The sequence below is a fragment of the Phymastichus coffea genome, unplaced genomic scaffold (assembly GCF_024137745.1).
Source record: "Phymastichus coffea isolate CEN01 unplaced genomic scaffold, Cenicafe_Pcof_1.1 PCOF00028, whole genome shotgun sequence".
Taxonomy (NCBI): domain Eukaryota; kingdom Metazoa; phylum Arthropoda; class Insecta; order Hymenoptera; family Eulophidae; genus Phymastichus; species Phymastichus coffea.
The window spans coordinates 631050-648072 of NW_026706839.1; the positions used below are offsets into that span (position 1 = coordinate 631050).

A 17023-nucleotide genomic window follows, 5' to 3' on the forward strand; every position below is an offset into this window, starting at 1 on the left:
ACTCGTGGGAGTATAAGAGTCAAGCCGAAGGGGTCGTAAATATTAGAAAAATAAAAAATGTCAGTAGTTGAGAGTAAAGACGAAATTGAAGGACCTCCAGATGGTAAATCGTATGCGGGCATTCCCGAAGCAGAGTTTGTGGTAATTAGATATTCATTTAATTCTGAAATTTTCCGATTGCAATATTCATAACCTACAAACATTTACTAACGCTATTGTAGTGCAACGCTTTCGATTGATATTTTAGAATTATTTGGGATAGCACATACATTTGCATATTCGTTATGAGTTTTTAAGATATAATATTAATACGGAATGTTTGGCACTTGAAAATTTTCATTCAAAACTTCAATGTTCCTTTTGGTTAGAAAAATTTGACTTCTCAAACACAGCCTTATATGGTCATATAAAAATGCAGCTCGTGTTTCAATTCTATCAATATTTTTAAAATTTTGTTCATTATACTTAAAGTGAAAATTATATGTATTATCATTATTGCTTTGTTCATTTTAGGATGATGTTGATGCTTTTATGGCAAAACCAGAAAACAATGGAGTTACTGATCAGGTTCTAAAACGACTAGATGAAAGCCATAGCAAATACAAGTACATGGAATTCAATCTTCTCAATAAACGTAGACGACTAAAGGATCAAATACCTGATCTGGAAAAATCAGTAGAGATGATAAAAAAACTTCAAGTAGTGAAAAGTAATAGTGAAGATATGGAAACTCAGTTTATACTCTCAGACCAAGTTTATGTGAAAGCTGTCATTGCACCAACAGACAAGGTATGTCTATGGTTAGGAGCAAATGTCATGTTGGAGTACACACTAGATGATGCACATGATCTATTGACCAAGAATATTGAAGCAGCTAAAAAGAATCTAGAATACATTGAGCATGACTTGGATTTTCTTAGAGATCAGTTCACCACTACAGAAGTAAACATGGCTAGAGTATACAACTGGGATGTAAAGAGGAGACAAGCTGCAAAAGCTACATGAGACATGCAATAACTTTAACTGTAATTTAAGTGAAACCAATTGAATTGGCTTGAAATCAAATAATTTTGTAATATATAGCTGCTAATTATAAAAAAGATTTGCAGATTGATGACTAAATGGATGGTACTTTGACAGTTTAAGTTATAATAATGATAGTTTTTATGAAAAGGTTGTTCTACATATTTAAAACTTTTTTTACATTTAAATGTAAATATATAATTTAGACCATTATATTCAATTATAGAATTCATTCTTCAAAGCAAACTCATTACATTACAAAGCATTTCTAGGTACTTGATAAACATCTAGTGCAACTGAATAAAATATTTTACCTTAAATTAGTTTTTATTTTTTGTTACCATGTGTATTTTTTTTATTTTAGTATGTAAAGATTCTATGGTGCTTGAAATTTCAATATTCTATATCAATTTAATGGCTGACAAATTTTTTCAAAGTTTGTAGTTCAAACATTGAAAAGCTCATATTAAAAGATATAAATGTGACTAAACTAAGATTAATAGTAATCGATGCAAAATTTTAAGTACAAAAGGTAGTTTATTCACTAGTTATGTTAGTTACTATACAGTCTTTGACAGTAATTTAAATTTAAATACAAATAACATTGCTATACTAAATATTTATACCATAGTGTACTTGAACTTTTTGGATAATTTATCCAGTAAACATATATATTCTAATAGAAAGTAAGATACAACATATCTAAGTACGTGTTTACTTATATTTTAAATCCATTTAATTAAAGTTTGTGCGGTTTGTCTACTGAAATATTGCAATTGAAATAGAGATAAGATTTGTCATGATAATTTAAATTTTAGGAAGAGCTATAGCCTTAAGTCCAAACTATGAAAATGTATTTTAAGGCACGGTATTTCTTTGAACAGACTTGTCAATTTGTTTTTGTGGTGAAATAAGACTAGCACAAGATCACAAATAGAATTTTAATATCCATCTAATTATATTGAGTTGTTCAATTCAATTTTTCCAAGTTTATCAGAAAGTTCTGATACTTTGGAATTTGCTTCTGCTAACTCTTTCTTTAAAGCTTCTATGTCATGCATATTTTCTGCTCCACCAGAATCCATAGCTGCAAAGTGACGTCGAATGTATCTATTAAGTTTTAGTCAAGGTTGTATTATTTAATAGATTTCTACATCTTTGACAATATTGATAGTTGCTCAACAGGTTCATAATTAATAAAAACTATTTGTTTTTACATTCTAATGTACTGTAAATTTGTGATTCTTTTTCCTATCAGACACTATGTAAATGAGGTATTCTTAAAAAGGATACTCTATGGGATCATCAGGTCTTTCTTGCTCTTGAAACAATGCCAACAGTACATGGGACAACGCATCCATGACTCCAGTATGCTCAAGATATTTGCGGAATTCTTCACGTTTCACCTCAGTAGGCTGAAATTAATTATCATTTCAATTAATACATTCAATTTAACGATTGCAATGCAATCAGTATAAATTTAGCTGCAGAAAATGAAAACATTTAAGTCTACATTCAAAAAATATGTTTCATACTAAACCTTTATTGGACAACACCAAAATAATATTAGAATATAGATTTAGTTATCAAATAAAAAGAGTTAGTTTACCTTTGGTGTTGTACCCATGGTTGTCATTTTCATTGATGAGATTTGCTCCACTAATTCAAAATATCAGACGGCGTATTAACTAGGATATGAGATAATCGCGTATTGCGTTCACCTCAAAAATGTATCAGCAAGACAGCAATACGTCTAAACTGAAACACAACGACAAACTTATTACGACCTCACACACACTATTCTGGAATTCCGTGAATGACTTAGGCATCAACGTTGTCACTTTGTCGGCTCTCATGATTCCTTCAAAACAAAGCAAAAACTGAAATTTTCTCACACATACACACTTTGTCTTTGCCGCGTAAATAAAGTATACAGACACGTAATTTAATTTTTTTCTCTATACTTGCGATTGCCTTTGCTTTTATTACCTATTTACTTTTTTTGTGCTATTGTAGTTTAATTTACACAAGATAAAGATAATTATAATTGCAGTGTGGCTTGTGCGTTGCTAAAGCGTTGTTGATTATGCTAATTATTCTAATAGGGGCAGAGAACTTCAATTGAATTATATATGATAAGATATCGTTTTTGAGGTTATATAAGCTTACAGCAGTTAAAATAATAGCGGGCCTTTTAAATCCATGTTTAAAGGTTCCTACGCCAATTTGATATGTGAATATTAAAATTGTTATTAGTAAACTCATTTTATACTATTACCTTATTTTAGTTGTAAGCTTTGGAGTTGACAATTTCTTATTTACAACAAAATATGTTTCTCAATTTCAGGAACAATAATATTACATCAGATAAATAATTAAACAGAATGATTGAATTACCAAAACAATGAAGATATTCTTTAGTAATTATTGTTTACTTTGAAGACATTATAATGAATGCTTAGGTCTTTTGACAATGATCAGTTACATTGATTTTATGTTTTAGGTTAGTCTACTGTCAGTTATTTTAAAAAGTATCAATCTTCACCCACACATTATCGACTTTTTTTACAACAAAGATTGTTTTGAATTATTCAACATAAGTATGTACCGTTAGCTGTAATCATGTTCATTGTTAAACAAGGATTTTTTCTGCGTATATTTCTAACAATCTTGATAGCCTTTGTATCAATCCTGGGAGATATGGGTTTGCAAAATGGAAAGAGTGAGATTGTAAGAGCTGTTTGTGATAACTTGACACATGCTAGTGTCGGTGGCTTGACTTGGACTTTAGTACTGCTTTTATCAAAAAAGTATGTTGTGAACAACATGAGTAGTGTTGTAATATGTTTTTTTATGTCATCATTTATTGACATAGATCACTTCATTTCTGCTGGAAGTTGGGATATAAATGTATGTGAATAAAATTTGAAAAAATAGTTATTTGTTTCAATGTTTTACGGTAAATTGTTGTTTGTATTTCAGGATGCTACTCATCTCAATCATAGACCATTTTTACACTGTTCTACAATACCAGTAACTCTGTGGATTATAATGAACCTTATATCGAACACATTAAACATGCCTAATCTGATTACGTATGCATGGATGATGCTTGTAAGTTTTATGAGTCATCATGTACGGGATGGGAACAGAAGAGGTTTATGGTTCTGGCCTTTTGGCTCTACGCAACCCATACCTTATTATTTATATTTAAGTATATGCATGGCCATCCCATACCTTGTTCAATGGATTATGGCTTGGCAATTATCAAGAGACATTGAAACTTTGTCTCGTATGAACATTGTTTAAAACTCAAAAATGTTACAAAGACTGAAGTTATTATTTTTTGTAAGTATACAATTTCAAAACATATGTGCCTTTATATCTATTCATGTGATATTTTATATAAATAGTAGTAAGCTACTTTTTGTACGCAGTCTATTTAATAGTAATACAATTATATTACAAGTTGTGTGAGTACATACATTTTCTAAAAATCATATCATTTTATTATTGGAAATTGAAAAATCACACCAAATGAAAAATAAGAATTATTATTACTTCAATACTGTTTTTATTATGATGAGAAAATTAACTTATTATAGATTTCTTCATTAGAATACAAATTAAAAATCAGAAGCAATATATAAAGACAGTTATTTCTAGTAATTTTGTAGTTTTAATTATTTTAAAATTATTTATCATTCTCAAATTTATTATTTCAAAGAAAAACCTAAGACAAATTTATTAAAACCGAAGACAAATGCATAATGAGTAATACAACTACGCGTGTTATTTATGTAGTTGTAATCATCAAAATCATTTTGAAGCTGACTTTGGCACATTAGACTTATTCGGTTGGTTAATCATAGAATCTTTGTTTTCGAGTTTGTTAATTTTTTTTTTCAGATCCTTAACTCTTGATTTTGCGTCAATCAATTCCTTTTTCAAACTGTCAATATTGAAGTTTTTATCGTCTTTGCGATAATTCGATAAATATTTTCGAACATAACTAGAAAAATTCGTTAAGAACTTTCATACTCAATTTTTGAATATGCAGTTAATCATTTAATTCGCAATTTACAAAAGTATTTTGATAAAATTTTAAAGGAATACACATTGGCAAGGATACTCGAATACATCGTCAGGTCGTTCATCTTTTTTGTACAAAGATATTAATAAATCAGTTAACATTTCTGTTACTCCAGTTCGAGCGAGGTATTTTTGAAACTCTTCTCGTTTTAAATTACCTGCCTAAAAACACGCAAATGACCAAATAATTACTTCAAATCTGACCCAAAAATCCTTCCGTATTTAAAAATCAAAAACAAAACGAATTCACCTTAACATTGACGTTCTCACGCGACATTTTCACAAACACAATATATCGCTATTAAAGCAATCAGATGTAGAACTAAACTTTTGTATAAGGATAACAGAACGGAGCTATAGTCACCTTGAAAATTTAACGACACACTAAACTAAAATCCTCGTGGATACTTTGGTCCCTCGTGGACCTACCTGTTTTCAAAACAAATGCTGCCCCTCTCCCTTCATCCAACGCTACATGACATTATCCATCCAGATATCATTTCGTATAATCTAAAATTAAATTAATCATAAATTTCTAATTACAATATTAAATTAAATTGCGCCAAACATCGATTGCAAATAAAAAATACAAAGGCGCTCCAACAACACCGTACAATCGGAGCGCAGGTCAACAGTCGCATTGTTCACACTTTGCGCAATGAGGAAATAAATCAGCGCGCAAGCTGAAAGATACGCGTGCTAAGATAAATCAATAGGAGATGCAGCTGATGCTAGTGATCGTCGCTGGATAAAACACCCCGGCGACCAGTTTGCATTTCTTGCATTTTGTGATCTTCAATAATTACTATTTTGCGCCTTTTCCTTTTCTTATATGTACACTATGAGTAAACAATATTGTGTTATTATTGAACAATGTAATTGCTATGTTGTGTGATGTTTTATTTAACGTTTAAAATGAACATTCTTTTTCTTCAAAGAAAATACGATTTATCGGATGGAATTATTTATTGATTTCGAAATGTTTTTATCGACTACTGTGCTATTGTGAACATCAATAATGAAAATGGATAGAGAAAAATAATTTTATTTTGAAAGTAAAACATTATGACAAATGGTATACATGAATTATTGATATCGCGAGAAACTAAAAATTTAGAAATTAAATCAAGAAATTGTAAAAATAATTATTATATAAATTAATCAGTTTATCGTGGAAAATTGATTATTGTATAAACATATAAAATAGAACATTGCAATTTATCGTCGTACTCGGGTAGTTGTTGATTATCTGTAAATTTATCGATAAATCGTAGACTGAAATAAAAGTATAACATAAAATTGAATTGATACTACTTCGCATAAAAAACTGGCAATTTTAATCTAAAATACTGATGTATTGAATATGAAACTATAAAATTGGATACTCGCGTCGTAGTTTCTGGCTCAAGCAAAATCACACAGTGATATTTCATATAATAAATTAAAAAAACACGATCACGCCAAATGTCGATAAAACTCAACTTATGCACACGCGTGCAGTGTCAAAAGGAGAAAAGAAAAATCAAAACAATGCGAAACGCAAAGGTCAAAAACCGAAGCGCCAAAAGCGAAGTGAAGCAGCGCAGGTAGTTTCATTATCAAAAAGGAAGGGAAAAAATGGAGGAGAGGGAGAGCGAGGAGTTTATCGTTTCGCCCGCGCGCACTCGGCTACCAACTCGGCTTCTCCTCTACCACGGCACACCTCAGTTTATCGTCGACCGCGTGCGCGAAAGCAATTCACTATTGCCCGCAGGTGATTATAAATACATCGACACGCTTCGCCGACGGTGTAGCCGGGACGAATAATCGAGGCGTCTTTCTCGCTCTTCTTTTGTTTTTTTCTCTTTCGGCCAAAGTGTCGTCGCTCTTGTTTCGTCAGCGCTCTTATGTGGGTCGACTTTGTTCGAGCGTGCATGCGAAATCGCCGAGGTGACCGTCGCGATAATGAAGCATTACGCGATTTCCATCGCGACACGGCTGTCCGGGAATGCGATTACTATCAATTGTAATTCGCTTCGGGAGTGAATTTCCACGTGCAACGAAATCGTCGACGCAGATTGCCGACCGATCGCACGCGTTTTCAACGAGAACGAGGGAAGCAGCGTCGCCGTTCGCCGCTTTATCAGCGCGCCCAGCGCTTTTGACCGTCGAGTTCGCGCGCCGATAAAAGATCGATTAGCGTCGGTCTCGTTAAATCTACCGAGAATTTCGACGGCACTCTAGCCGGCCGCGATCGACATTACGAAAGAAAAAACGCCGTTCGAGAAATATGAACGTTGCTCGATCGATTAGTCATCGACGTCACGCGTGTCCCAGCTGCGAGACTATTCGTCCTTATCCAACGATTACTCCTTGTCCGAATACGAAGAGAGGCGTCGGATGATCGTAGCAGAAAAGATTCCGTGCGCTTCTGTCTCTGCCGATCGGCTAAGAACGTGCCAGCTGATTAGCCTTTGCGTTGCGCAAAAAAGGTCCGCTCGCTCGATTGACAATTGGCGCTCGTTATCGGCGGCTCATCGTCTCTCGCCGGAAAATTCTGATCGAAGTTTCGATTTCTCGCCGAACGAATCACTCGTCCATGAGTCATCGCATCCGAGCAGATTAATTCCGCTTACCTTTCGAAACGTAATGATAATTTCACTCTCGACTGCATCTGATAAACGGTGTATCGTTTAAACAAATGTTCTCGCCGAGATAAGGCAACCCCGATACGTGGCCGTGACGTCGTGCGGCGCTATGCAAACGCAGTATGCTTGTAAAATTTTCGCACAGAGACAATATACGCCAGCAGTCCATCGTAGCTTAGTATCCCATGAGAAACTATAAGACGTGTATTGTTTTTTTTTTAGTCCTTCGCTGGTCTGTCGTCGCGATGCGCCGCAGCAGATGAGAAGCAATGAGAGAACATTGCTCGGCCGCGGCTAAACATGCTCATTGTCGCCGACAATGACAAGGCGTTGAGCTGGAAAAAGCGACTATTTTTTCACGGATCTTCTGCTGCGATTGTGTGTCCGCCTGTTGCCGCTGCTGTTTGAGATGGTGAGTGTAAACTGTCATTGGTTTGTGGTTTCCACCAGTGAAAGCTTCGCTAACTGGACGCACGTTTTTTTTCTTCCCCCTTTTAATATCGTTTATAGTGCGGTTTTTTTTCTGGGCCTACTGAATCTATCGTGTCTCACTCTATCAAGTTGTTTCGTAAGATCTTTTTAGTTAGTTTATTCGTAAAAAACAAGCGTCACGGTTGATTTGACAAAAAGGAAGGTCCCTTGTTTAACAATTCATTTTTTTTAATTAATTTTCATCGCGCAACTTATCGCCGGCAACAAAGTCAAGCGCGTAATTTCCATAAAATTAACGCGAAAATTGTACGTCCTGTATAAAGACATTGTCGAGAAATATTGTCTTAGTAATGTCATTTCCTTGTTATCATTCACACGCACACAGAAACATTTACTTTATGTAGCTCGACAAACAATTTGGGCGTGACTCGAAAATGCATTAGAACGTCGGCGAGACGAAGTCGGCGCAAAATCGAATATCCCGAGCCCGGCAAGTCACAGCGCAATCGAGACTCGCCGCGATAACGTTCGAGCGGCCGCCGCACTTTCTATGCAAATCTTTCGCGGCTCCGCGGCCGTTCGTTCTATTTTTTCGTTGCGTCATAATGAGAAGAGCGATTCGATACATCATCGCATCTATCGCCGGCGTGCTGCGCGAGAACGGATACATCTGACTCGCGGCCTTGCCGAGTTATGCCATTTGTACACGGTTTTATTGCGATGTTCGCAGGTCGCATTGTGCGAACGTTGAGGTGAATTCTTCGTGGAATCCTCGCAAAGACAATTTTCCAATTTCAACGAAAATTCCAAGCTCGGCAAAAGCAATCTGTGTACGATATGAATGATCTCGTGATCTTTCACTGTTCAATCAAAGGTTTCAAAAATAATAAAAATGTCACTGCAAAGTAAATTTACGTCAATCTAATATAGTACTGTTATCTACATAATAACGTATTACAACCTGTCCGTGAGATACGGGCAACTGTCGATCGATCATTACGATAGATTCTCAAAAACACTATAGCATACTGTTAATGTATCATAATTTCAGAAGAAAAAATGCTTCGACGACACAGATTCGACTTCTCTTCTTCGGCAGAATGAAACTACGTAGAAATATCCGTGAACAACAAGAAAAAAAAAACAAAGATATCGTCAATGCATGCACACACATGTGTCCGAACTGCTTAAAAAGCCATTTGCTGCATTGCGACAATGAACGTGTAGCGAACAATCGCGTGGCGTCCTCGCACATTCCGTTGATATTAGGTACGTACATCATCACCCGCGCATGGAACAATTGAATCCTCTTCTGTGCGCGCAGGTGTTGCGCGCGAGCGACTTTCGCCTTGAGATTTCGGCGACAATTGACGACTTGCGACATCCACAACACGTGTGGATGCGCTTCGTTTCTTTTCGTACATTCACTAATATGGGTTCCCTCGAGATTTCCTTCTTTGGCGCCGCACAGTCGTTGAGCCTTTTTTCGGCGACAAATGTTCCAAGCGTGATTTCGCAATGAGACGGCAGGTTTTGTCGTTCGTTTTCAGTTTGATTGTAATTGTGGCATTCGATAATGATGCCATTGCCACGTGTGACTAAAAGTTTCACCACTCGGATGTTGTTGAGTATTTTGCACGAATCAAGTCGATTTTATTGAACGCAAGCGTTTACATTTTTGCGTTGTCGATCGTCAGCAAGAAAATAATTCGGATCTGAACGATTTTTAGACGACTCTCGAGGAGCTGGAGATCTACTTTTACGCAGCGTGTGGAGTTGCACTCCTCCTTTTCTTCGTCATCTTCGTTCTCATCGGGATTCTCTTCGTCAAAGTCAATCGTCTGGTATCAGATGAGTAAGTATGCGATAAAGTATCACATAAAAAAAAAAAGATTGACATTCGAGATAATGCTCAAGTGTAAAATTCGAGGACAAAGAGCACACGTAAATACCTGTACTAGCTGCAGGTTAGACGAACTTTATTTCCTATCGTGCATTATTTTTTTGATATGTTGATAAAATGAAACACTGCAATATTTTTTTGAGTACTAATACGGTAAGATTCAATCAAATTGCCTTAAGGCTTATTTGAGCAATCATTTGTCTATCTTAATACAATATTAAAATATTTCATAAGATTACTTTCTGTTGTATAAATATATTGTCTATTTATGTGACGAATTTAAATTTATTCCAATAATTATATGTTTTTAATCGTTTATTCAATTGTTCATTACTCATGCAAACTTATAAAAGCAAACCGAGAATAGATATTAGTGAAGCACCAGTTCAAATAAGTATTTTAATCTTGTTATAATTTATTAATAGTTGTCTCAAGTTTTTTTAAATACTCTTTTCTGAATTATTTTAAGCACTGATTCTATACTGGTATTTATGAAATAAATATGAAAATCAGAAGTTAATGGATATTTTCTATACGTATACGTGAATTGGATATGTTTCAATTTGACAATAGAGTTATTTAATATACACGTCAATAAGACAGCACATTTGATTATTAGTATGGACAACAATCACTCGAATGACGTATGGTGCTCGAATTTGGAAGTCACTGATACAATTTATTATTCAGATTAGCGATACATACGCGAATACTCAAAGCGAAAATTCATTTTACAGCTCGAATCAGTTAAGCAGACAGACAAACATGATGGCTGAGTTTTGCTATACAAATCCAACGATAGTCCCAGGCGAAGAGCTTTCGAGACGAGGTTTCTCCATGTATAGCGGCTCAGATCATTTGATCGACGATTACGGGATTCGAAACAGCAAGTACGCTGTACAAAATCAAGACCATCGTTCCAAGTTTTAAACAATGCTATTGGTGTAACAACAACGTCATGTGTACAAAGATTTAATTTATTATGAGATATGTTTTTAACTGAATTATCTGTTAGGAGTTCTTGAAATGATATTATTTAAATTGTTTTTAGTCGTGTTTTGTGTCACGTTATGGAGAAGATTATTCTTCCTAAAAATTCATCTTTTAAGATCATAGAATATTTTGTAAAAACTTTGTAATAGAGTTTTAGTGTTCAGGAAAAATTTTTACATCTTTTTTGAGTTCTTTATTGTGAAAATTATTGTACGAGTTCAATACTCGAGTGTTTCCTGTTTTATATGGTTGAAATGAGATTGTAAAAATCTTCGATCCACGTTAATATTTTCAATGTGTTATGACGTTTAGTATATTTGCCTTTCGACACAGTAAAAGTTACTATTCAGTGTTGCTATTCAATAATTATTTACAAAGCAATAAAAAAGCAGCAAGTTTGCAACAAAAAGACCAAAGATAGCAAAGGTTAAAAAAACAATTTTGTAGTACGCATAGAAAATTTATTTGTAAAAGTATAAATGATTACAAATACTAAATTATAATATAATCTAAGAAATATATGTATTACATTTTACGTTCATAGAAATTTGTGAATCTTCAAACAATAGCACATACGATTTATCAACTGTATAGACTGTTATCACATTTCTCAATTATCACTGCATAAATACATTATGAAGTCTTTAATCAATCATATTTAATTACGTTTCATTGATGTCCGTGGATCTAAATTAAGACGCGTGCAATAACAACTTATGTATAAAAATTCTTGTAGTTTTACTTAAATAAAATTGTAAATCTGCAATGAAATTTTATACATACAGTATAATATCAAATGTGCCTACACTATTGTAATTTATTGTAATTGAGTTTGAAGTACAACTTTTGTTATATGCATTTCAATTAATATTGAATAACAAGAGTTTATTTTGTAAACTTTACATATAAAAGAAAAGAAATATTTATAGATTATAAAGTATTATTTTCCTAAAAATAATAAAAATAAAATCGAAAATTCAAGAAAATTTAAAGAAACTTTTAGTTTTTCAACAAGTAGCGGTGAATATGCTTCTACATCTGCCTTGAATTTTTCAAAATTAATTTCTGTTAAGTGTAGCACGAGGAATTGTAATACGCTCTTCTTAAGCATATGAAATTTATAACAATCGACCAAAATAAAAATCTCACCAATATTACTCAAATTCAAACTGACAATGAGCTTTTTTTCAGAAATATATTTAAGTTCTTGCAGCTCATATTTATTAGCTGCTATCAATAAGTCCGCGAGATTTTGATTATCGTTGAATTTTCCACAGTAAATAAATAGTAAAACTTCAAACATTACCTGTGGATTGACATCCTCTATTGTGAAAAGATTTTCATTTTTTTCTCTTATGTTGTGTTCGAACATAGCTGAGAAAACTTTACAGCCAGAATACATTTGTGCGCTTGAAATTTTTCAGAGCCTACTAAAACTGTAACATCGCATAGCTCTACAAACACTGATGTTTTTATATTTACCCGTTTATAAAATAGATTATTTTATTACATTATCCATATTGTAAACTTTGCTTCTATAAATTGAACTTAATATCATAAAAAATAATCCACATTAAATAACATTTTCCTAACAAATTATTTTTGCATATACAAATTAGAACGTATAACATCACAGAAATTTAATTTTAACGAACTAGAAATTATAAGAAAATAAAAATTTATTACACCTGATAAAATTATACATGTATACATACTCAATACTATATATGAGTAACTTATCTAGACAATTATTGTTTTTCGTTAACATTACTGTAGTGCGGCCCGCCTTAAATGTAATTATCAAGAGAAGCTGATTATTTATAGAAAGAATCTACTTATTTATTATTATTGTATATTAAAATATGTTCATACTTTATGATATGATAAATGCTATTTTGGTTGTTAATTTAATTTATTTAAATTAACATTGGTTTTGTGACAGACACGATCGGCGCATAATGCCTGCGCAGCGTCCAAATGCGCATGACCAACACTACAATAAGAGACTTGTGAATCTGACGCCCAAAATATTTTTTTAAACATATTTTTTTAAACATAAAACGTTTTCTCCCTTTTTCCGGATTAAGTCTCCGTTTGAAATTTTATTTCCGGATTTTTCGTTTTTAAGAAAATTGCGAAAAAAAATCACGCGTTCGAACAGCGCGCAATATGCATTAAACATTTTTCTCCTGTTTAAAAAGAAATAATATCAATAGCGGATGATATCTCCTTATTCCCGGATTACGAAACAATTTTCCTTTTGTCGGTTTTCTATCCAAAATTGAGGAAAATGTAAAGATTAGTAATATGCGGCAGTTAGTCGATAAAACAGGTTAAACATTTACTAATCACCAGATATCCCTTACATAATAAATTCTGTCACTATTTGAAATTCAAGTTTTATAAATAATTCTCATTTATTTATAAAACTTGAGGTTTAACTCACGTTTAATAATAATATAAATTGGAAATAGTCTGCTGAACCAGAACCCTATAAATAAATACTTGTTTTGCTTTTAAAACGTATTAAAAATCTCTTAGTTTGGCAGTATTATGAATCAAATATAAAATGAAATAATGACTTATATACCAGTAATGTTTACATACAATGTAATTCCTCAGATAAATGTCAAATCAATAAACTTGATTGTAAACTTACCTAATATTGAATGACTATTATTAGACTACCTATCATTAAATGAAGGATTAGTCCACATATAAAGAAATTTAATAAATCAATGTTTATTTAGTTAACCGCGCACAATTAACGTTCGATTCCGACGCACTGTTCGACCACGGGTCAAAAATGATATGTAGACTGGAAACTTCGTCGGTAACTTCGGAACCTATATTTGTTTTGATTTGAGCAGTCGGATTCAAAACGTTCCTACAGATTTCATTGCCGGTGGGTGTACATATAAAAATAAAAATCCCTTGAGGTAAATTATTTATAACATGATTTAATGCTTATATACAAAATAGACAATACTCTTAAATTTCTTACGTTTTTCGAAAGGATTTTTTAATTATAAATTCTCTTTTTAAATAAGAAATTTAATATTCAAATCAATAACAATGTTCTCAGTTCGTAACAATTTGAAAATCTTCTTTCATTACATATACTGTATATATAGTTACGACAAATTGATAATAAGTTCTTTAAAAATAGTATTTTATGAGTTTGTTGGTGAAATTTTCAAGAAATCATTAAGGTAAAATTATTGTTTAAAAGTTCATAATGTGAGTACTTTATACTATTTCTTACAGGAACAATTATTACCGAAGAATATATTACTTAAAAGAGTCTTTATTAGTTTACAATAAATTATAATGAAATAAAAAATAATTGGAATCATCGTGAAGTTACATTTAAATATCACTTCATATCGATTCTACAATACAAATACAAACTACATTTTTAACATGAGATTTTTAAGAAGAACCAACAGCAAGTCATAGGTGTAAGTCTTGATAGTTGTATCGAACTTCTCTGAGGTAACAATTTCATTGGCATGAATCGTTATAAAATCGAGCGTAGTATTATAAAGTTTTTCAGTGTTAGTTTGATCAGCAACCAAAAGAATTTCGCAGGCATTTTCTACGCTCAACTGTGTGCTCAAATATTCCTCACACATTTTCTTTAATCCAGTGAGTTGATATTTGTCTGCGGCAGCCAAAATCTCCGCCGCAATAGTATCAATCTTATTAACTTTTGCCGTGTAAATGAAACGTAGAACTTCCGTCATGACAGTGCTCCTAATATCGGTTATTGTTACTTTATTTTCATTTTGTTCTTTCATATCATGCTCAAACATAGAAAAGAACACAGGACTGCGAACGGACAATACACATTTATGCGCGGGTAATTTTACCTCGCCAACAATAAGTTCCACATCGGAAAACTTCTCGTTTTTATATAGTTGACAAAAATCTCTTAGCTCCTGTATTCGATGGTCCATAGTTGATTGATGATCTATTGGTGGAGTTTGGACAGTTTCGACTTGCGTTATATCTGCAAGTACGTATACTCTACATCTTATTGTTAAATAACCATTTTGCAAGTAACGATCCATTTCTGATCTTCTTATAAAATCTGGAATAAAATGACTTTCAGTCTCTACGATATTATCGAATAACATGCGATTTTCATATCGAACTTCTTCTCGAAGATATCCGTTATCTTCATACTGGATAGAACACTTGAAGTACAATGTTGGTATTTCTTCTGGATACGTTTCCTGTTCTATTTGATCTATCGATAACACAGCATGATCTTCATAACCTGCTTGGTTCCCGCACGGATAAAAAGATAGCAACCATGATAAAGATTCGTGGTCTGATATTTGCGTTTTAAATATTGACGATTTAATAGCATCTGCCTCTCTAAAAAAATAATGTGAGAAATTTTTTATTTTCCAAGTATACATTGATTCTTGTGTGTGTACGTAACTTTCAGTAAAGTATCTTTTAACAACCCTTTGAGATTGGATTGATGATACAAAAGGTAACACATCATCATCATCTTCCATTTTTATAAAATAGATATTTGTTATCTCTGAAAGTGAAAAATTAAATATTACTGAATATTTTCAGTATTTCTTCTGTATGTTCTCACATCTTATTTGAGAATTTGAAATCGTACTGATGGAAGAGGTTAAATTCCATCAATTTCAGAAATCACGTGTAAACGATTATTTATGATTATTACTATATATATACCATATACCATGTTAAAAAATAATAATCACATTTTTATCTCAAAGAATTTTCCTTTAAAACCATAAAAACATTTTTATAGTACATAAGTGTATTATTTATAAAATAAACACAATAAATTTTGATATATATACTATCGTTTTATTTTCTGACTGTTATTTTGGAACTGAAAATGTTTATTTCCGATAGTTTGTAAATTTGAATTTCCATTGAATTATTGTGAAATGTATTTATCAATTGTACTTTATACTGCTTGATTATATATAAATACTCACTTCTTTGATGGATATTCGCAATTGGTCAAGTTCGTTAATATTTGAACTAATTATAACAATATTGCAAAATAAAAAATACTGTTATTCGTCTCTATTTAATCTAACTATATTGATTGGGAGAAATGAAAATAAAATAAGATGAATAAACTTTTGCATACAACACTATACACAGAAGTATCGATTGATGCTGCAAATACCTGACTAGTTGGTTCGGCATCGGCTACTCAACTGTGGATTAATCCCGAGTAATAATCTTAATAGGGCGAACACGAGGTCTGAATGAAGTGCTACATTAGCATGTGGCCCTCGTGCGGCAAAATCCTGCTAAAACGAAAACATTAATTTCAATAAAAGTATATGCCAGTTCAATACTATTTAATCGTTTCAATCATATCGTTCAATCCAGTGACTGAATATTGGGTATTAGATAGTGAATCCGAACAAATCTTATTCAATTCTGATCGATTTTAATACAGAAAGTCGGAATTAAATTTTATTTCCTTAAATCAATTTCAATACTCTGTACTTTTAATACATTTCATTTATAATTCAGTTAAATATATTTTAACACATTTCACTTGATTTCAATCTTTGCAGTTATTTTGACTCAACTTAATAAAGAAAGTTGGCATTAATATTTCAATTCTACTAACAATTCCATTAACAACTGAACTTTATCAAATGCGAAATTCATTCAATTTATTTCACTTATATCATTCTAATACCAGCACTAAATTAATCGATTTTAATACCAAATTCATGCCAACTAACCATTCAGTTTCAATCTATGTTAATTCTAATACAAATACAATACATTTCAATTACAATTTTATTTAGAACTTATCAGTTCATTCTAATTTCATACAAATACAATCTGTTTAAATGCCACATTTATAAATAGACTTATAATTATATTCAATCTTTTATAATTCGAATATTTTATTAAATAATTTTGAAAACCA

At 32.3% G+C, this 17023-nt stretch overlaps 5 protein-coding genes and 1 long non-coding RNA gene across 10 annotated transcripts; 3 read left to right on the forward strand and 3 right to left on the reverse strand.

The window, feature by feature from the left end:
• Window position 1: 1 nt before the first annotated feature.
• Window positions 2–1387, forward strand: LOC131662717 (prefoldin subunit 3). Its single transcript, XM_058932576.1, has 2 exons — window positions 2–141; window positions 514–1387. Exons 1-2 carry the CDS (start codon window positions 58–60, stop codon window positions 1003–1005), a joined length of 576 nt encoding a protein of 191 aa, XP_058788559.1. The 5' UTR covers window positions 2–57; the 3' UTR covers window positions 1006–1387.
• A 130-nt stretch (window positions 1388–1517) lies between these two features.
• Window positions 1518–3139, reverse strand: LOC131662719 (c-Myc-binding protein homolog). 2 transcript variants are annotated; one of them, XM_058932579.1, is made up of 4 exons: window positions 3013–3139; window positions 2633–2781; window positions 2317–2438; window positions 1518–2133 (listed from the first exon to the last, which is right to left on the reverse strand). In XM_058932579.1, the coding sequence occupies exons 2-4, from the start codon at window positions 2663–2665 to the stop codon at window positions 1980–1982; spliced, it is 309 nt and encodes a 102-aa protein (XP_058788562.1). In that variant the 5' UTR covers window positions 2666–2781; window positions 3013–3139; the 3' UTR covers window positions 1518–1979. The 2 variants fall into 2 exon arrangements, with proteins under 2 accessions (XP_058788562.1, XP_058788561.1); XM_058932578.1 differs by lacking the exon at window positions 3013–3139 and having other exon boundaries at window positions 1519–2133; window positions 2633–2852.
• On the forward strand, window positions 2868–4435 carry LOC131662716 (transmembrane protein 267). 4 transcript variants are annotated; one of them, XM_058932572.1, is made up of 5 exons: window positions 2934–2963; window positions 3129–3256; window positions 3371–3443; window positions 3527–3933; window positions 4006–4435. In XM_058932572.1, exons 4-5 carry the CDS (start codon window positions 3646–3648, stop codon window positions 4330–4332), a joined length of 615 nt encoding a protein of 204 aa, XP_058788555.1. In that variant the 5' UTR covers window positions 2934–2963; window positions 3129–3256; window positions 3371–3443; window positions 3527–3645; the 3' UTR covers window positions 4333–4435. The 4 variants fall into 4 exon arrangements, with proteins under 4 accessions (XP_058788558.1, XP_058788555.1, XP_058788557.1 ...); XM_058932575.1 differs by lacking the exon at window positions 3129–3256 and having other exon boundaries at window positions 2868–2963; XM_058932574.1 differs by lacking the exon at window positions 2934–2963 and having other exon boundaries at window positions 3134–3235.
• Window positions 4436–4657: 222 nt separating this feature from the next.
• On the reverse strand, window positions 4658–5520 carry LOC131662718 (c-Myc-binding protein homolog). The gene is made up of 3 exons (XM_058932577.1): window positions 5366–5520; window positions 5156–5277; window positions 4658–5035 (listed from the first exon to the last, which is right to left on the reverse strand). The coding sequence occupies exons 1-3, from the start codon at window positions 5390–5392 to the stop codon at window positions 4843–4845; spliced, it is 342 nt and encodes a 113-aa protein (XP_058788560.1). The 5' UTR covers window positions 5393–5520; the 3' UTR covers window positions 4658–4842.
• Window positions 5521–6790: 1270 nt separating this feature from the next.
• Window positions 6791–10825, forward strand: LOC131662721 (uncharacterized). The gene is made up of 5 exons (XR_009301800.1): window positions 6791–6868; window positions 7965–8154; window positions 9226–9443; window positions 9905–10029; window positions 10815–10825. It is a non-coding gene; the product is annotated as an uncharacterized LOC131662721 (long non-coding RNA).
• Window positions 10826–14361: 3536 nt separating this feature from the next.
• Window positions 14362–16385, reverse strand: LOC131662729 (speckle-type POZ protein-like). Its single transcript, XM_058932591.1, has 3 exons — window positions 16259–16385; window positions 16062–16165; window positions 14362–15625 (listed from the first exon to the last, which is right to left on the reverse strand). The coding sequence occupies exon 3, from the start codon at window positions 15597–15599 to the stop codon at window positions 14481–14483; it is 1119 nt and encodes a 372-aa protein (XP_058788574.1). The 5' UTR covers window positions 15600–15625; window positions 16062–16165; window positions 16259–16385; the 3' UTR covers window positions 14362–14480.
• Between the last annotated feature and the right edge of the window lie 638 nt (window positions 16386–17023).

Coding starts and splice junctions, on each gene's coding strand:
- LOC131662717 (XM_058932576.1), top strand. CDS start 58: ATGTCAGTAGTTGAGAGTAAAGACGAAATTGAAGGACCTCCAGATGGT. Junction 142..513: donor TTCCCGAAGCAGAGTTTGTG/GTAATTAGATAT, acceptor TGTTCATTTTAG/GATGATGTTGATGCTTTTAT.
- LOC131662729 (XM_058932591.1), bottom strand. CDS start 15,599: ATGGAAGATGATGATGATGTGTTACCTTTTGTATCATCAATCCAATCT.
- LOC131662719 (XM_058932579.1), bottom strand. CDS start 2,665: ATGAAAATGACAACCATGGGTACAACACCAAAG. Junction 2,439..2,632: donor CCATGGGTACAACACCAAAG/GTAAACTAACTC, acceptor AATTAATTTCAG/CCTACTGAGGTGAAACGTGA. Junction 2,134..2,316: donor AGACCTGATGATCCCATAGA/GTATCCTTTTTA, acceptor AAAACTTAATAG/ATACATTCGACGTCACTTTG.
- LOC131662718 (XM_058932577.1), bottom strand. CDS start 5,392: ATGTCGCGTGAGAACGTCAATGTTAAG. Junction 5,278..5,365: donor GTGAGAACGTCAATGTTAAG/GTGAATTCGTTT, acceptor GCGTGTTTTTAG/GCAGGTAATTTAAAACGAGA. Junction 5,036..5,155: donor CGACCTGACGATGTATTCGA/GTATCCTTGCCA, acceptor GAATTTTTCTAG/TTATGTTCGAAAATATTTAT.
- LOC131662716 (XM_058932575.1), top strand. CDS start 3,646: ATGTTCATTGTTAAACAAGGATTTTTTCTGCGTATATTTCTAACAATC. Junction 3,934..4,005: donor CTGGAAGTTGGGATATAAAT/GTATGTGAATAA, acceptor TTTGTATTTCAG/GATGCTACTCATCTCAATCA.